General features: G+C 42.2%; 1 protein-coding gene across 1 annotated transcript in view; it reads right to left on the bottom strand.

Moving 5' to 3' along the window:
• Positions 1-19189, bottom strand: part of adamts3 (ADAM metallopeptidase with thrombospondin type 1 motif, 3) — a 115578-nt gene that overhangs the window by 72599 nt on the left and 23790 nt on the right. The window contains exon 4 of the mRNA XM_076104702.1: positions 14522-14678. Coding sequence (XP_075960817.1) covers positions 14522-14678 — 157 coding nt within the window. The remainder of the gene's footprint in view (positions 1-14521; positions 14679-19189) is intronic.

Genomic DNA, 19189 nt, shown 5'->3' with positions numbered 1-19189 from the left:
TCATTCATGGTGGGGCGCGAACTGCCTTCTTGGAAGAAATGCTCACTGTATTTCATTTCACAGAGTTCAATATGTTTTGGTGACCTGCATCCGTTTTTATTCTCCCTCTCCACTCTCTCAAAGAACAAACAACCCAATGTCATCGTCAAAAGATCAAGTGACAAGCTGTTTCCACTCTCTCCCGGCCCAACACAACTGATAAAGTACAGGAATGTGGGAAGCTCACATACTGGAAAACGGGTGGTTTTGGGTGATGTCAGATTGTGAATGGAGCCTATTTTTATCTCGGCCGTGAATGTTTGTGGTCCCGTTTGTTTTCATTTTACATGACAGAATAACAGTTAATGGACGACTACTTTCTGAATTCTTTCTAGCCTTTTCTATTCTTGATTTCAAAGGCATTTTGAAGCTTGTGACGTAATCATCGAACACAATCTTCATCGAAATGGGGACAAAAACATAATTTCTTCGGTAAAAGTAAAGAAAGAATTACCAACTAGCTGACGAAATATTTTGGAATGGCTCGGAGGATTTTGAGTCTGCAGGTTTTTCCAGATGATCACCAGCTGATTTCCCTGATGATTGTTTTTTGTCTCTCTGACACAGTTGATGGGTTTTAGAAGTGAAACAGAACGGTGCAGGAGCTTCCTCTGAAAAACACTTCACCTCAGCGATGACGACTACAGGTTTAAAATTAGAATCAAGAGTTTGATTTCAGAAGTGTGATTAAAAATAACAAATGATGGAACTGGTCATTGTGGCTTCCACGTAAATGATTGTCAAGCTTTAAGATAGAAACAAGCTTTTGCACCGCAAATAAAAGCATCAACCAATCAGGATGAGTTTTGCAAGGAGCAAAAACACCTCCAACGTTTCTTCCAAATAGAGAATTGAGATGAAGATAAAGGGATCTTCCGGAGACTTTCTGCATTATGGAGCCCACAAAACAAGCGCACTTCTTTTTCTTTAAATCCGCCTCCCAGCCCCTCGATCCAGCCTCGTTCTTATTCCCATGACCGAAGGAAGAAAAATAACTCTGGGCTCCGCTATTAGACTTTCAGGACTTTATGATTTAAATAAGGGCTATTTCAAGTGTTCACACTGGGATGTGGATTTATCTCATGACCGACCCCAGAAATCATAATTCCACCGTTTTCCTCCATTACATTTTGCTTCAAAGCCCGGCTCTCTTCCTGGAGGCTTGATAACAACAGGGAAGCTCTGTGTGTGTATATATATATATATATTCATAACCTTTTTAAACCAAAACCTGGGCACCTAGTGTAGAAGAGCTACAGTTAGGTGGTAAAAGCACAACAAGTATGTGAGGATTGAACAAACCCTCCACTTCCCGTCACTGACCATTAAGAAGCGAGAGAGCAGCATTTGAGATTAAACAGCTCTTCAACAACAGTCCGAGTTCTGGGCTATGTTTTAGATGAGCGTGGTGAAATCTCCAGACATGTGGGCAGTGTTATTGCAGCTCTCACATTCTTACACAATGAAAAGACATTTGAGTTAGGCGATGAAAAGTAAAAGTGTTGCAATACCGGGGAAAGTCCAAAACACAAATATCTCTCTGCGTCCCACAAACAGCTGCAATCCATCCTTTAGGTGTTTCTCTCTAAAGCACACATAGTAGTGGACGTAGTATCACAACAAGCAACAAGAATTTGAGGTATTTTGGCTCCAGCGAGCAGGCGGACTGGACGGAGAGAAGAAAGAGTTGCTCATGAGCAGCTCCCAAGCTGCCATGTGACTTTTGGAATTCGACTGGATGATTCACAGCGAGTCAGGAGAGAACACAACACAAGCGGTTCTTGATTCAAAAATACTGGTCAGTGCTTCCAAGGATCTTTTCCACCCTGCTTCCAGATCCTTGGCTCGGGCCGGGGTTGGTAATTATCACCAGGTTTCAGATGGAAAGAACTCATCATCAGGCGCATTCAGGGTTTCGTACTTCTGGAGACGCGAGGCAATGTGGATAATATCTTCCCAATGTGCCGCTACGTCATGCAAATAGGGAAGAAGTGTCAGGTGGAGAAACGAGATCGACTTCAGTGAGGAGTTATTTACTCTGCTGGTGGAACTGAAGAGGGAGGCGACGTCTGTGTTCAGCATGTGCTTTTATCTTTGGATCTACGGAGCATTGAGTGTTGAAAATGTGCTTCTGTGCACACACACACATACACACACACACACTCCCGAGGGGAGCGTTCACACTCACCTCTGACTAAAATGACTTCTGTTTGCAACACATTAGAGCAGCGGCCAAACTCTTTTTGATTGTGGGCCACATACACAAAAATATAAGGAAGTCATGGACCAAACAAAAGTAAATGTGTAGTTTTTACACTGTAAGAAAATCTGTGTTTTGGACACAGTGTCCTCTAACATTTCACTCTGTGAAAAAGTGCTCAACGTTTCAGAAATGTTCAACACTCACTCGCTATCTTTTTGTTTACCTTATTGACTGAGGCACATTACATTTTTTAATTAAAAACGACTAGTAATCAATCAAGTCGAGTAGCTGCTCATAATGGCTGCGACATCTAGAGTGCAAATTAAAAAGTGACAAACAGTGACATTTAGTAGAGATATGTTGGACCCATGAAGATTATTTTTTTAATTCATCGTGGGTCCTTTAAAAACGTGCAGCGATGGGTCATGAGCGGAAGCAAACACCTGCTAACCTTTAATGTTTCCACAACAATAAAGGTTCATTGCTTTTCCTGTTCTAGTTTGTTTTATATTATCTTAGATTTTAAATGGCGTTTTCTTTTATTGTATTTAAATGTCCTTGAATTGCCTTGTTGCTGAAATGTGCTATATAGATAATGTTGCCTATCATTAAAAACCACTTCTCACATCCACATCCTGTAATTCAAAGCACACGCCTCACGTCCCGACAATAGAAATCAGATGGGGATGTGCCATTGTTGTTTTTACGAGTTCTTCGAGCTCCATCATGTTTGAAGGAGGGAAAAGAAAAGTGCAGATGTGTGTTTTTTTTATGTTTCTAGTAGCAGGTAGCTGTAGAAGGAAGTCAGAATACAACACCACTGAGGGGGAAATAAGAAAAGCCATGAGCTCTTTCTGAATATAAATTTACTGATACAACAAGCCATCAGAGCACAAGCTACTCATTAAAAACAGCTCGGCGGGCGCAGCAGTGAGATACTTCACAAGCTCTTTTGTGTTGTGAGCAGAGAGGACACCGACATTAGATCTCAGTCACGTCCGCTGCATTGCCTCTACTGACGACAACTGCACAGCAAGAAAGAGCTGCAAAACACAGCTGCTGTGGACGGTGTGATACAGAGCCAAGGCTTCCAACGGGGCACAAACAAACAACAGAAAAACAGCTGGCGATCTCGGGAGAAATGGCCACACACCAACAAACCCAGCACAGCATCAGCCCTCCGCTGGCGGACTACCTGCTGCCGGCTTCCTCAGGAAGCTGAGGAAGATGGACACGGTTCAGTGCAGCTGTTAGATAATGCTTTGGTGAGGAGATTATTCAAACGGGCGAGTGCAGGTCGTCCTCGGTTGGATCCCTCGCGCTTGTTTGATGGTGTTAAGTCGCTGGCTGTGGATGTGTTGGTGAGATGTCGGGCTACAGCAAGATGTTGTGGCAGAAAGAACAGTTACAAAAAAACAACACATTAATATTTACCACGTGGTCAGTGGGTCATTGTTGTGCGGTTGCTTGAGTTTCGTCTTCTTTTCTGGTTAATTCTAGTCAAAGAGGAAGGCAGTTGTTTATGTATTTATGTTAATTGATAATCAGTTGTTTGCACAGGTGCACATTATTTTTAAGAAGGGATTAATTGTTGGGCCTGGACATCAGGGCTTAGCGATGTGGTGTTCTGCTAGTGTGCAAATGTATATATGTATTTATGTATTGACGAGTGAATGCAATTCATTTTGTAGCTTAGAGACCTGATCAGACAGGGAGTGTTATAGCATTGTAACATTATAACATTGTAACGTTATAACATTGTAACGTTATAGCATTGTAACGTTATAACATTGTAACGTTATAACATTGTAACGTTATAGCATTGTAACGTTATAGCATTGTAACGTCATAGCATTGTACCATTATAGCATTGTAACGTTATAACATTGTAACGTTATAGCATTGTAACGTTACAGCATTGTAATGTTGTAACATTATAACATTGTAATGTTATAGCATTGTAACGTTATAGCATTGTAACGTTATAGCATTGTAATGTTATAACATTGTAATGTTATAGCATTGTAACGTTATAACATTGTAACGTTATAGCATTGTAACGTTATAGCATTGTAACGTTATAACATTGTAACGTTATAACATTGTAATGTTATAGCATTGTTTTCAATGAGAGTGAAGCGTGAATTAAATTTTTTTTAAAGGAGCATCAGAAGGGAAAGATAACGAAGGTTGCTGGAGGTTTTGTGGGTTTATTGGCTTCAGGATTGTTCAGCAATGACTTTGATGTTACCAGAAAGTCAGATTTTGGTATCTATAATAAATCGTACATTAATATAAGCATGGCATTACTGAGGATACTGAAACCAACTCATGACCAGCTGGAGGTGACATGCCTCGCTCAAAGGCAACTTATAGAAAGAGAAACAGTGTTCATCCCTCCAGCAGGATAAAACTTCTGACCCCCATGAGTTCACTGAATCACTCGTCTTTAATCCATCTTTTATCTTCATGACTCCGTATCACAGAGCACCGTCAGTGACAAAACGTTCCATTTTCACCTGGAAACAGATGGTCAAACAGAAATCCTCTTCCACCTACATAAGTGGGTCGATGCAGACCTCTGGAAGCTTTTCTGGAGCTTTTTTCTTTCTCCTGGAAATCAAAGGAAGCCTGAGCCTCGAAGAGGAGGAACGCCTGCTCTGATCCTCTCACAGCAGAGTACAGCATCTGCATTTGAAGTGAGGAGGAGAGGGAAGGAAAAAAGAGAGAGAAAGCGCCGGCGCACCTTGCAAAAGACCTTTTCATCCGAGGCGAGGTTTGCTGAGCTCCCACACGCGTTTAAACGGTGCCCTACTTTACATCGCACACACTGACAGCAAATGTCATTCATTTCCCTCTGCTCAGACTACCCACAATTCAAGAGGAACCAGACTACAATACATGAAGTAATTACTTGACCCAACCGCAAAATCTGTCACTGGAATGTGCTCTGCAACACATTTGCTAACCATGCCTGTGGACTGTGCCACGATACGTCGGTCTAATAGGGGAAAACAGGGAGGTTTAAGATTTAATCAGCCCTAATCAGTGCTTAGTTTGCCTCGGCTTCTGCTGCACTGGAGAGCTGGCTGCTGTAGTAGTGATTAGATTAATAATCACAGCGGTAAGAGGCTCATCAGCCATGAAGACATCTTACTCCAGTCTGTCTTTTATTGGCATTTATACTCGCTGATCTTCATTTGACTCGCTCTCCTCTCCTGCATGATCACATTTTTTGGAGGGAAATTCTAGCAGGATTAGGAGATTCAAACTATGCTCTGTTGTTGTTGTTTCTGTCCATCCCTAAACCGTTTTTCATTCCTGCCGGCTCACCAAATTCCTCCACACTCCAGCCGGCCACCTACTCTGCTTTAACGCGTCTATGTGACAACTGCAAATCACCACGCTTTCCTTTTACTGTATAGTTCTCTTCGTCACTGTCTCCCTCCGTCTATCTCTGTCCCCCCCCCCCCCCCCCCCCCCCGTCAGACACGAGGCCGCTCACTAGGTCCTCACTCTATTTTCACTACCATGTGAAAATAAAACCTAATATCCAAGTGCTGCAGAGGCTGCATCCCTCACCTGGGCGTCAGGCCAGAGAACAGGAGATTAGATCTCAGGGGCACACGGAGGAGTCCAGTTAGTTACTCTCACTGTAAGCCTCATTTCCAGGGGATCACACACACACACACACACACACACACACACACACACACACACACACACACACACACACACACACACACAGGTTACATATTAAACCTCTCTATAATATTAGAGCTGGAACCGTTATCAATTAATTAGTTGACTGACCTGAAATGTATCGCCAATAATAATAAAAAATGATTCATGGCTTGGGTATTTAATCCATAAAAAAACATCAAATTGCAGATTGATGGATGGATGTTATGATATTATTGGTTGGTTCAAGCTCACTTAAGCACACATCATAAATCGCGTTACAGTAAGAAACGATTATTGGATTTTGATTTGAAAATAGGAAGAAATATATTTGTTTTGTAAATTTCTTTGCAAAAATTGTTAAATAGGTGCAAAATATGATGTTGATGTGATCTCTTCACTTTCATGTTTTAAATAAATAGCATTTTTCATATTATTATCTATACTATATTGCTGCAATTAAGATAATGTAATGTAAAACAATGTAAGCCCAAGTAGGAGAGATTTTTGAGCCATAATAAACAGACAGTATGCTATCTTAGAACTATAAATCAAAAATATGCACAAATTATGTAATTTCCTTGGTCATGTCACATACACTGTCTTACTATATAATGATGTCTTTAAAAAACAAAAAGCACGAGTTCATTATGATTGCCAATGTCTGTAGATACATGACAACAGGGTGAGGTCTCCTCCCCCGGCTGGATGAGCACCAACAACGAAGCCGTCTCTCTCTTCAAGCAACCAATCTAATCTTGATCCAATCTAAACTGGCTTTTTTCCAAACACATTGAGGTTTGGGGAAATTACCGGAGCTACCCAGGAGAAACAAGGACTTGCGGCAGAAACCTGAAAACCTGGACCCTCGGAGACTTCTTCTGCCCCTCCACAATAACAGAAAGAGGTGGGGCGACGCTGACCAGACACACATGTCAACTTATCACCAACCCAATCACACCCCTGTTCCCTTTGTGATTCCAGACACGTTTTCTATTCGCTTGTACGTGAGAAACTCATTTTCTCACAGCGAGCATTTCATTTCTAAAGTTTGAGCGTTTCTCCAAGCTGTCGGGGACAATCACGAGGATTCACACGGAGGGAGAGAGACGGGTCTCAGAGGACGGGAAGGATTCCTGTTATCTCTGAATCCAAAAGCCTGCCATGTGGTTTCCTTTTGCAATTGATCTACAAACACTAATTTCCTTTGGTTGAGCAAACAAGTTCACCACAAGGTCCTAGTAGCTGTTCTGGAGCTTCTGATCATATCACATGATCTTCATGAGAACATGAGCCTGAATATCTGAGGCTTGCAGAATCACTTCTCAAAAGGTATCTTAAAAAAAGCTTTTTATTAATGCTAGCACACTTGTATTTCGTACACGTCTTATCTGTTTTATCATTATTTTTATTATTGTTATGAGCAGATGGTTTGCCCTGTTGTCATGGATTGTATATTATCTTTCTTGGTTTTTTTAGTACTCGAGCTCAAAGACAGATGGATGCAATTTTTGCCGACTAAAATCCACTCCTTATTCCAGAGTCATAACTCACAGATAACTCGCATACAGAGACGGTAGACATACTTTTAGTTTCAACGTGACTCACACTTTCTGGAGATGTCGATAGCTCTGCCGTCCGTTGTGCATAAATCCAGGTGGAACTCACAGAAAAGAAGACTTACAACTTAAAACCTTATCGGAGAATTATTATGTTGTTTTGTATTATCATATTCTTTTTTTAAAGTTACTGTTAATAGTAATTCATAATTAATCATTTTTAAAAGTATAAATTGAATTCTGATCCTCTATATGACCTACATCAGTAAACGAGACCATAATCAAGAAGATTGTCTATTTCTGTATGCTCGTCATCGGAGCCACCGGGTCGGATTCTGGTGAGATCAGATAAAATCATTCAGGTTCACCAGAAACTCCTTCAGCTCAGACTCCAGCAGAGACCAGTTCACCGTGGACAGACCCAGATCCTCCAGCAGAGACGGCCCTCCGTGGACAGACTCAGATCCTCCAGCATAGACCGGTCCAACGTGGACAGACCCAGATCCTCCAGCAGAGACCAGTCCACCGTGGACAGACCCAGATCCTCCAGCATAGAGACCAGTCCACCGTGGACAGACCCAGATCCTCCAGCAGAGACCAGTCCACCGTGGACAGACCCAGATCCTCCAGCATAGAGACCAGTCCACCATGGACAGACCCAGATCCTCCAGCATAGAGACCAGTCCACCGTGGACAGACCCAGATCCTCCAGCAGAGACCGGTCCACCGTGGACAGACCCAGATCCTCCAGCAGAGAGACCGGTCCATCGTGGACAGACCCAGATCCTCCAGCATAGAGACCAGTCCACCGTGGACAGACCCAGATCTGGCTTTGCTGCCGCCTTCGACCTGCAGTCGGAGCTCCGTCTCCTCCTCCGGCCAGGACCAGAGCTTCGCCAACGCCGCACCGCCAGGAGACGCCAAGCTAAACCTTAAACTAGCTCGCCATATAAAACTTAAACTTATCCTATGACCACCAGAGATAAAGTAACATGTTCATATATCTATAGCTTTAACTTCATCACTTGACCATGACAGATGAATCACTTGCATCGAACGTCTGTCTGAGTCTCACTCCACCAGACCATGAAATATGCAGGTTGTGCAACGAACTGGCAACCACTTGTTGTGAAGTGTGAAGTGCACTATGAATACATGGGTTTGATATTCTCAGTACTTCAACATGGTTCTCGACACTCTCATCTATCCATTAATATATAGAAAAAAAAAGAGTCCCTACCCATTAGGTTTTATGAGTTCTTTTCAGATAAAACTCTCTTCCATGAATCAAGCTGTTGATCCAGCGGAGCTCTGTAAAGAAACAATGAGCCTGATGATTATAAGCACCTTTCGGTGTGTAATCCTCTCGCTCCCGTTTGCTTTCTCTGGCAGCTCGCATCACAGAAATTTGTATGATAGGAAAACAGAAAATGCTCGCGGGCTGTTTTACTTGCAGGGGTGTCGGCAGAATCCCGTTTCTACCAACCCAATTGTTAAAACTGAGAAATTAAGCAAAGACGTCGAGTATTATTTACTCAGAATCCTGATCCACAAGCGGCGGGATAATCTTTTGTTATAGGCGAGGCTGCAACAGGCACAATTCCCACAGTCGGAGGCGACCTTAACAAAAGCTGAGAATACAACCGCATCATCAGCAAAAAGCGAAAGTCAACCCAAATCAAAAGCATCGCAAAAAGAGTACAGTATGTGGCTGAAAGTAAGTTCCACAGTGTTGTAAACCCTTACTGCCCCGGAGCACAGAGCCAGGTCATAACCAATTGTTTTTCCCACTTGACTGGTCTGAGCCCAGACCTCAAGCCCATTCCAACATCTGTGGGATGAACTGGAACACCGACTGACCCTTGCATTACAGAAATGCATTGAAGGGCTTTTGTTGTATCAAGTACAAAGATGAACTGGTGAAAGTTGACCCAGGAAGGCGAAGTTGTTGAGGTTTCTGTGAGTTTGAAGGCGTGTCAAAGAAGGAAGGTGAAAGTGAGAGTTGTGATTGCTTGACTGCAGCTTCTAAGATCAAGAACTATCTTTTAATCTCAACTTTTATACCAACATGGACACGAAGCCTTTAATAAAAGAAGTTTAAAACATCTACATTTCCATGAAAGCCCCGGTGCTACAAATAGTGGACCTGGTGACGAGATGAGTTTTGTCACCTTTGAAGAAGGGTTTTAAAACTTGAATAACTACAGTTTACATTAGAACATCTACAGGAATGTGAGCCTGATTGAACCAACGCAGCTCCATTGTTGGGTGACGTTGCCTTGTGTGTCGCGGCAAAAATGCAGTCAACGTATCCTCATATAACGGTTCGTATGATATCCTACGAAAAGTTGCTCCTCACTTCTCGTCATCAACACGTGTCAGCTTCCGCTCGTTACGGCCTTCAATTCTTTAAAGTGAAGTAGAGCAGCTCCTCAAAAGGTAGGATGTGCCTTGCTCAGAGGCATCACAGCTGTGAAAGGAGGAATTGACTCCTTCAGAGCCATCACCCACAGGGAGAGTGGAACCTAGTTACTTTATCACAGATCGTGTCAAGACATGACATTTGATCAACACCAAACTATCACAAGAGAGGAGCGCTAGTGCAAATCATCTTCCACAGCAGCGAGCACAAGAGAGAGAGAGAGAGAGAGAGAGAGAGAGAGAGAGAGAGAGAGAGAGAGCTGTGTGTTTTTTTTACTTGTAATATCCTGAAGGTAAAGCTGCAATTGGAAGCAACAGGTTGCCTTAAAATGATGAGAGGGTACTGAACTAAATAGAATAGGAGTAGAATGAACATTCCCTTTCAAAACAACATACCAGGATCCTATTGACCCGGAGCAGCGTCTGGCAGTCTGTCTGAGGGTAAACTGGTGTTTAGCCTAAGCTACTGTACGATATTCTCCTTTTGGTAAAATGCTCTTGAGTGAATTGAAGTTCCTTCAGGTACGCAGTGGACATGTCTAGAGCTTTTATTGTGAAAGGTAAGAACGGAATGGATCTGGTCTGCGCAGCCTTCGTCAAGGTTGAAAGGAGTAATAAAGTTTGCCGTCTTGATTCAAATTAAGGATCCTCCGTGTTGTTGTACCCTATAGTGTACATAGTGAATACATCCGTTCCACACAACGTGATTGGTTGCTGCCTTTATTCCTTTATTCCTTTATTCCTTTATTCACGGTGCGAAAGCTAAGAAAAATGAACCTCTTTCTCAGCTGCACATGTATTGTTTTTCTATTTACTTTTTCACCTTCTGATCTTTCCTTTTATAAAAAACATGCAAATCAAACACAAACAAACACCTCCTTTCACTGTCATACATAAGCGATTAGGTGACTGAAGCAGAACATACCTGCGCTTACCACACAGCAGCTTTACACACACGCACACCAGCTGTTGAGTGGAATCGATTTCTCTGAGGAAATGTAGCAGCAGCAGAACATAAATCGGCAGAAAGTGGAACCTGATCTTCCCCTGACAGCGTGTTGCGTTGTAGGCCTCAACAGAGTGAAAAAAGTTAAAGTAAACACTCTTCAGCGGTCATCAGTACATGAATCACTGTGCGCCTCATTGCTTTTACCCCCCCTGCAGTTCTATGGCGCTTCATGACGGAGACATGAGAGAAGAAGAACAGCGGGGGAGTCCATCCTTCCATAGAGGAAAGAGATGAAACATGCTTATCTGTTCCTTCATGTGTGGACACGACCATACGTTCACAGCGATTGGTGCATCCCCTTCCTGTCACTTAGGAGGATGGAAAGCATCTCCACATTGCAGCTTCCTGATCGCGGCTGTTATTAAAGAAATAGTTTGACGACACACTGGACACACAGACGACCTCCTGCGATCAGTGCAGCTTCACCAAGAATCCTGTTTTCCCAAAAAGCATTCTCAGAGCACAAGATTGTCTGCTTTTTGTGTTTATTTCCACCACAGTTTAGGATTCCTGAGGTCTCCTGCAGACTGTTGTTGACCAAGGAGCTCGCGTTCCCAGTGAGATGATCACGAACAGCCAACAGAGCCGACGAGTGTGACATTTCAACTACTTTTAGTAGTTTTTCCATTTATTTTTAAAATCAACACATGATGAGGGCACTTGCAAATGACAAGGTAGTAAGAAATTATCACCTCTTTACTTAAGATTTCCTTAAACTTATTCTTTTTTCTTTTTACAAAATGTACCAAAACACTGGCAACGAGGACGATCTTGAAGTAGATAATAATGACAACAAGTATGAAACTAAATTTAATTCATATTCTCTAAACTAAAAAGAAATCTGGTTTGAATTGACATGAAACACTATTACTAAGCTTGTTTACAAGGCTGATCTATAGATGGAACCATATACTACATCTTTGGATGGATGTGAAAAACACTTACTCTTTCAGTCCATGTATATATATATATATATACATATATATATATATATATATATATATATATATGTATATATTTAATGTGATTATAACTACTGCCAGCTTCCACACAAAAATCTCTTTGGGATTGCTTGAAAGTGCAAGGCCAATAAATATCCGAATAGCAATTTTCACAGCTTGTGGTGGGAAAACAAATAGAAACCAAGGTGTAGTTTTTGAGTAGTAAATAGAGCGGCTCGTTGCCTGAGAACGCAGCAATGGCGTGAAAAAGGTTTCCACAACAGCAATCAGGCCAAACCTCACACACACACACACACATACACACATACACACAGAGGAAATGTCCCACTTAATGTGTCTGACATGAGACCTTTACATATGAATATATTTCCATTTTGACGACTCCTTATGCTTGATAAAACACTTGCTCCAAACACAAAGTGATGCAGGAAGACGTATTAAATTGGCACAGATCTCCTCCACAGTCGATGTGACACTCGACATGTTTCCTTCCGCAGCTGCATTTGTTTGGTATAAATATAGGACAAGATGAGTATTTAGAGCAAGCAGTGACAGCTATTACAATTCATAATAATAACAGCAGCAGCAGCAATTTGTGAGACCAAAAAATAAAATAAAAACCCTTTAACTGGTTCCTGTTAGCAAATGGAACTGGGTCAGTTTTCAAGTGTGGAAGGACAATCCTATTGGCTGATGGAGGACGTGAGATGTGATTGAAAGCTTCAAGAAAAGTTGCATGCACGAAAACACGGACAACTCCCAGACTGGACGACGCCGTGGTAGAGACCTGTCAATCACAAGGTAGCCCCGCCCTAAAGCATCCCCTGCTTTATGGTCTGTTTGACTCTAAATGGACCATAATTTACTAAATGAACATCATGCTGTATTGAAGAAGACTTGAAACTAGAGATTGAGACCATAAACTCATGTTTACAATGTTTACTGAGGGAATAAATCAAGAGAGAAGTAGAGTCATTTTCTCATATACTTCTATACAATTTAACAATGTTAATTTATTTTTAACAACGAGAAGAAGTCGCCCCCTGATGGCCATTAGAGAGAATGCAAGTTCAAATGGTAAATGGTCTTTTACTTGTAAAGTGCTTTTCTAGTCTTCCGACCACTCAAAGCGCTTTAACACTACATGTCATCATTCACCCATTCACATCTTGTAGAGCAGCAATGATCTGCTGGTTTTTCCCTCCCTACTCTGCAGTACCTGCAGTGACATTTAGTTTTTTTGGCTGTATTGTTCACCAGAACCAGAGATACCGGGCTCAGCGATGGATGGTTTAATTCTTCCTCTGTAAATGTTATAATTCGACAACTCCACTATGTGTCGCTGCTATGCGTAGTTGTTTACCAATTCACGGCACTACTGCACAAAAACCGCAGTCATAAATGGTCTCGGCGACACCAAAACAATGTTCCACCACACGCATTCTGATGCAGGACCGACGCAAACAAAGTCCAATCATTGTAAATTCAATAAACAGGCGTCACGGCTTAGCTGTATTCTCAAAGGAGGATCTTAGGGACCAGGAAAAAAGGACAAATGCAGCTCAAGTTCAAAGCCAACAGCTCATCTTTGATCCCCGTTTGTACTCTGATGCAACAACGATCTGTTGATGAGTTAATGAGTGATAAGTGGTCATTCAATTTTGCTGCAGTGCAGTGTTAAACAAATCACTACATTATCCAGTCCAACGATCAGTATTTCATGTTCTGTAAGGACATAACTAATCAAAACCTGGGTTTAGTCAACGTTTTGGAACAAGCAGGACTCGTTATTTGTCCAGATTTATTCCGGACGTCTGGTCACCAAAGTCTACGCTCAGAAGCAGATAAAGTGGTTGCAATAGAAGCAGTTCATGTTTTTCCATAACAAATTACAGATGTTGTTATTTCTGTAATATGTTTTGTGGCAATTTTTCAGACGGTATTTCTCATGAATGGAACTATTTTTCTGGCTCTGGCACAGGGACATGATGTCCCAATTCCTAATCTCATTTACAAAGCCATCAACACCAAAGCTGGATTCTGAATCAGTCAAAATGTGTGGGCAGTATTTCATACAGCAGATCTGGACCAGACTAATATCACCTTGCCATTCATAAAAATAGGAAAAATTACCGCAAAAAAACACCTTTTCCTAAAAAGCCTCCCGGCTTCCTCCTGTCATGCGTATGGAGGTTAGTTGTAGATGCAACGGAAACTGGCTTGAGACACTACCGGGACGTTTTTTATTTCCTATGGGGGTGGAAGAAGAGGAGCGCTTGTTGTTGTCCGGTGTGCGGCCCATACGGGTGGTGATACTCCTTTCAGGTTTATGTGGCTTCACCCGCCCTCAAGGGATTCATTCATTACACACATATATACACAGTTCCTGACCTTCAGCTGTTTGTTTTGTTTTGTTCATGGTTGTGAAGGCATATCGTCAAATTAAGTATTGATTATTTATACAAATAATAATTGAGACTGTAGAATCCTTACTACACACATTACTTCATCTGCAAATTGAAAGCAGAACATACAGACAGTATATAAATTGGCCGCTGGCAGTGTCATCATAGTCATAGAAATAGTAGCAGTAATAGTAATCCTATCAGCCCCGGTAGCAGTAAAACCTGGTGGTTGTGGGTCCTACCTGGTAGCTGGTAGCCCCCAGAGATGTCGGAGGTGGTCTGCAGCAGAGCGGACCGGCGGTAGACCACGTGGACCCGGCCCTGGTGCTCCAGCTCCTGAGTGCCTCGCTCCAGCGGCTCGATGAAGTACTCGTCTGCGTCGGTGCGGATCATCCCGGCCTGCAACACAACACCCGGACAATGACTGTGTGTGGAACCACGCTGCTCTGTACGGAGAACTCTGGCCATCAGACTTCTTCACATGCTTTCACTTATCAACCGTGATCCATTCAGCACCGGCAGATTATGATAACAAGGTCACACATCAAGATAATGATTCCACTGAGCTGCTGTAGATGTATGCAGCAAGGATTCATTGGGACTGAACAGACAACACACCGACACCCGAAACAGACGCGTTAAATAGATGAAGAGACATGCTAATGAGATATTTAGTCATTTATTCAAGATTGTCTCAACTAATTGCCTGCTTAAATGTATGAAAGTCTTTCCCTGTGACCTCGCTCCATGTTGTTTTCTGTTGTTTAGCTGCAACGTACAATCCGTCTGCAATTACCAGCCGGTTAGGAAGGGAATTGCTTCGTGATCGCTACCCGCCGCCGTCAGATTTCCTGCAATGCGAGGCCAGTCATGCCCGTAGTTTAGGGTGGGATATCATAAAGTATCCCGCTGTGCGGCTAACAAGATGATGAACAAACAAACTGATTGATCTAAACGCGTGGTAGCGACCGACGTGTAGCGCTGCAGGCAACACTTTATAATAACCATCGTTAGTGCTCGAGTTGATTGTTATTATACTGTCAACACACAATGAAAGGATTCTTCTTGCACACATTATTACATTTTATATTCAGCGTGAACATTTTTTAATGATATCCACGTTATTAACATCTAGAACGCCGGTTAAGACTTTATTAATGGTTAATGATTAGTTTGTTGACTGTCTATGAACATTATCTGGATGCTTTTATAAAGTTTCATGTAATGTTTGTAGATGTTTTGAAATTAATTTGGTAGTCATGAACAGAGACTTAATATAGAATATATGATGTTATAATGTGCCAACAATAAAATGTTAATATGATAGTTTACCAATGTAATCAGAATGTAATCGTTATTGTCTCGACAGCTTTGATATAATGGAGAATTCATAAACCAATTAATATTACACAAACTAATGATAAAATAACGTAATAATGCCAACTACACAACTAGCCTACTACGAATGTGTACAGCTCTTACAAAATGCAAATGAAGTCAGAATGCAAATAAAGCCTCGGCCTTGTGTGATCTTTTTGATTCATCGAGGATTTAAATGTAAAACACAAATATGCACGATCTGCTCGTCTGGGCCACGCGGCGCTCAGATCGCTTCGCTGCGACATTCGACGAGACGGGAGGAACGTTGACTGAACTTAATGTCCAACGGTCACGCTCAGCCTTTAGAGGGGCAGAAAAATAAATCAAAATGCCGCTACTGTGCACCTGTGTGCAGACAGAGACACCTCTCACAGAGCTCCCGAGGAATTTGTTCCAGCTCTCGGTCTGGCCGGTCGGCCCGGCCTTCACTGCTGCACCTCGCTCTGGCCTCTCCACTAACACTCCGCCGGGCTGTGCGCATATGGAGCTTTGCGACCAACACGCACACTGAACTCCTTTCCAACTCCCATAGTCCCCAACCAACCGAACACCCCCCCTCTCTCCTCCTGTTTACACGCACTACTGGCTGCACTCCAATCTCAGTTCTTAACTTAAGTCTGCATGGAACTTTGAACCCGTGGACAGAATATTCATGTCCTGAGGTGTGCTGCACATAGTCCAACAGCTGGCCAGCAAAGAGGAATTTAAATGTTTGGGCATCCAAATGACCGAAAGACATCCTAAACATTTGTGCTGCTTGTTTGGGCTGTCCTTGACCAAAGACGTTCTTAGTAGACTTGTACGAGTTTGTCGACTAATCAACCTCTAATCGACAATTCACACTAAAGCACCGCTCTAAACCTTGTGTTTAACAGAGATGAGCTTCTTTGAAATCAGTCATTCAGCATGAAAAGAAAACATGAATAAACGACTAACCGACGACAGAAATCTCAGTGGACTAATCGACTGAGAGGGGGGGGGAACCCTTTCATGATGTGGCCATAAAGCTGATGTAGTCGGATTTATCAAGTTCAAGAGGACCAGGGGTCTGCACCACGAAGCAGGATTTGGGATCAGCGTGGTGACTTTAGGGTCGACACCTTACCGGGGTAGATCCCCATGGCAAGAACAGCTTATGTTTGAGACAAGAGATCAACTGGAATAAACGCACCGCCCACTGCCCAATCAGAGCTCGCAACCGGGGTCGCAGCTGAAAGAATAAGACATTATAAGATATCATCATATACGCTATAAGAATACAGGTAAGCAACACGTTCATGTAACAGAATGTAATTACAGTCAGACTCATCATGCCCTAGATGAGGCAGTGATATCACTTTAATCTACACATTCAGTCAGTGATTTATTGCCAGCTTTATTTCTTTTGCACGCGTCTGTTTAAACTGTTACTTTGAGCCTGGGTTATGTGTTGAACTTCTTCATATTTATCTAATCTGGTTTTCTCTTCGGTTGTAAAATATGCTGCTCTGCCGACAGCAGACTTCTCCATGTTTGTGATTGGTTATTTGTTACAAACTCCGCCCCTTTATGCGAACGCGCTCAGAGCCAGATTGAGGAACCCGGGGTTGATTTACCGAGTTCATAACCAGCTTCGTAGGAGTTAGTATTCTGACCGGGTTATGGTGCTGAAATACGTCACGTGGCAGCATCGCTGGGAGCTACAAACTGAAATTGCATCAAATGTGTTGAAAATGCATCTACTTCTATCTGCTATGAACCACGATTATGTGTAAATGTATTAATTTACTCGGCGACGACTTGCCCTGGAGGCGAGGACACACACACTGAAACGCACCCTGTTGGGTTTGTTAGTAAACAAACAGTCGCGTTGATCCGGCTCCACTGACAGTCAGACTTACGGTGAAGGTTGCTGTGAAGGCCACACGTTGCTTTTGCAATGGAATCACAAATAAACCTTGAATGTTTGTTAGCGATTGTTAGATACATACTGAGAGAAAATCTGAATCAAAAGGGACAATTTGCTGCAGGACATTCTGTTTATATTCAGATGGAGTCTGGAGCTGACAGCTCTGAAGGCAGCTAGAGGTCATCACAACAACACTGGACGTGATGAATATAGAATAAGAAGGATTTAGTGACCTTTGACACGTCTTCCTCATCAAAGAGAACCGCGTCTCTCACAAAGTCATCTCGATTCCTTCTCATCTTGAGTAGGGTTACATTTTTAACTAACAGGTGTCACCATGAAACTCCCCCAGTCGATTGCTGAAAAATGTGCACATATTTAAACATTTCCAGAACAGAAATCTGAACATTGGATAAAGCCGCAGGTATAGAAAATATAGAAAATTCTTGTTTCAGTTTGTCGACATATTGGAGTCAAAGGTTTTAACGGAGCGAATTCTGGATTTCTCTTTGTATCACTCCATCAACTAGAAAGTACTGTCAACAGCCATGACATTTTTTTAAATAAAATGTTGCATAAATCAGGCTATGAATGAAATATGAAGAGACCCTTCTGTCAAAACCTTCAGAATATAGAGAGGAATGGAACTGGACAGTTTGGCGTCTGTGCGAGCTGCTGAAGTGGAGATCTCTGAGAAAAAACTCATTTAGAGAAAACGGCCTTTAATTAAAAGAGATGTTTTGTAAATGTGTATATACATTTTGAAGGGAATAGGGTGAAACAAATGAACTAGACATCACCATGACATCTTTCTGAAATGTTATCTTTAAATATGCAAATTAGGCATCCTCTAATGGTAACTTTTGGTGAATTTAGGAGAAATCTACAGACGCAAACAGACAAAGTAGGAAGATAAACACTTTAATGTGTATTTTGGATGTTTTCCTTCCAATAGTTTTTTTCAAATGGCACATTGCTGCCATAAAACTCTTCTTGTCTTCTCGTCAGATGTTATTAATGCATAACAGACAAATAAAAACAAGCATATTGTTGAAAACGTTCACGTGAGGGGACATTTTTTAACTAGTCTTGTTGCCTTGTTACCTTTAACATGTTTGCGGCAGGGATTTCCTCCTCTGCTTATTGTTGTGCATTATTCTGACACCTGCAGGCGTCGCTCACATCTACAGATTAAACACTTTCTGTATGTCGGCCTATGCTGTCCGGCTGTAATGCCATTTGCTTAGCGATGCACCAATTAAGCTACCGACTTCCTCACATGCACTAGTGTTCGGAGACAAGCTGCAGGGATTATCCTGCAGGAATTCTTCTTGGCATTACGCCCCAAAAACCACATCCCGTCTTCTCCTTTATCTACTCTGAGCTCATCTCCCACCTCGACTCACTCGCAGCTAAACAAATTCACCTCAACACTGGCATGTTGACAGCGGAGGCAGACGGAGGCGTATTTTTTAATTAAAGTCAAATTGAACGTGGCCGTCTTTCATTCACTTTGTTCCAAAAAAGAAAGGTCGAAGGTCTCAATCAGAAGCATCTGAGCCTTCAGCAAGCTTCAGTGTAGGATCAACTGAGACAGAATAAAACCACCAGAAGACTCAGACTCATCATAAATCAGGGATCA

This window comes from Anarhichas minor, unplaced genomic scaffold (assembly GCF_050575085.1).
Source record: "Anarhichas minor isolate MPS153535 unplaced genomic scaffold, ASM5057508v1 ptg000030l, whole genome shotgun sequence".
Taxonomy (NCBI): Eukaryota; Metazoa; Chordata; class Actinopteri; order Perciformes; family Anarhichadidae; genus Anarhichas; species Anarhichas minor.
Note: the sequence above shows the minus strand (reverse complement) of the source record. Positions and strands in the feature narration are given on the sequence as shown.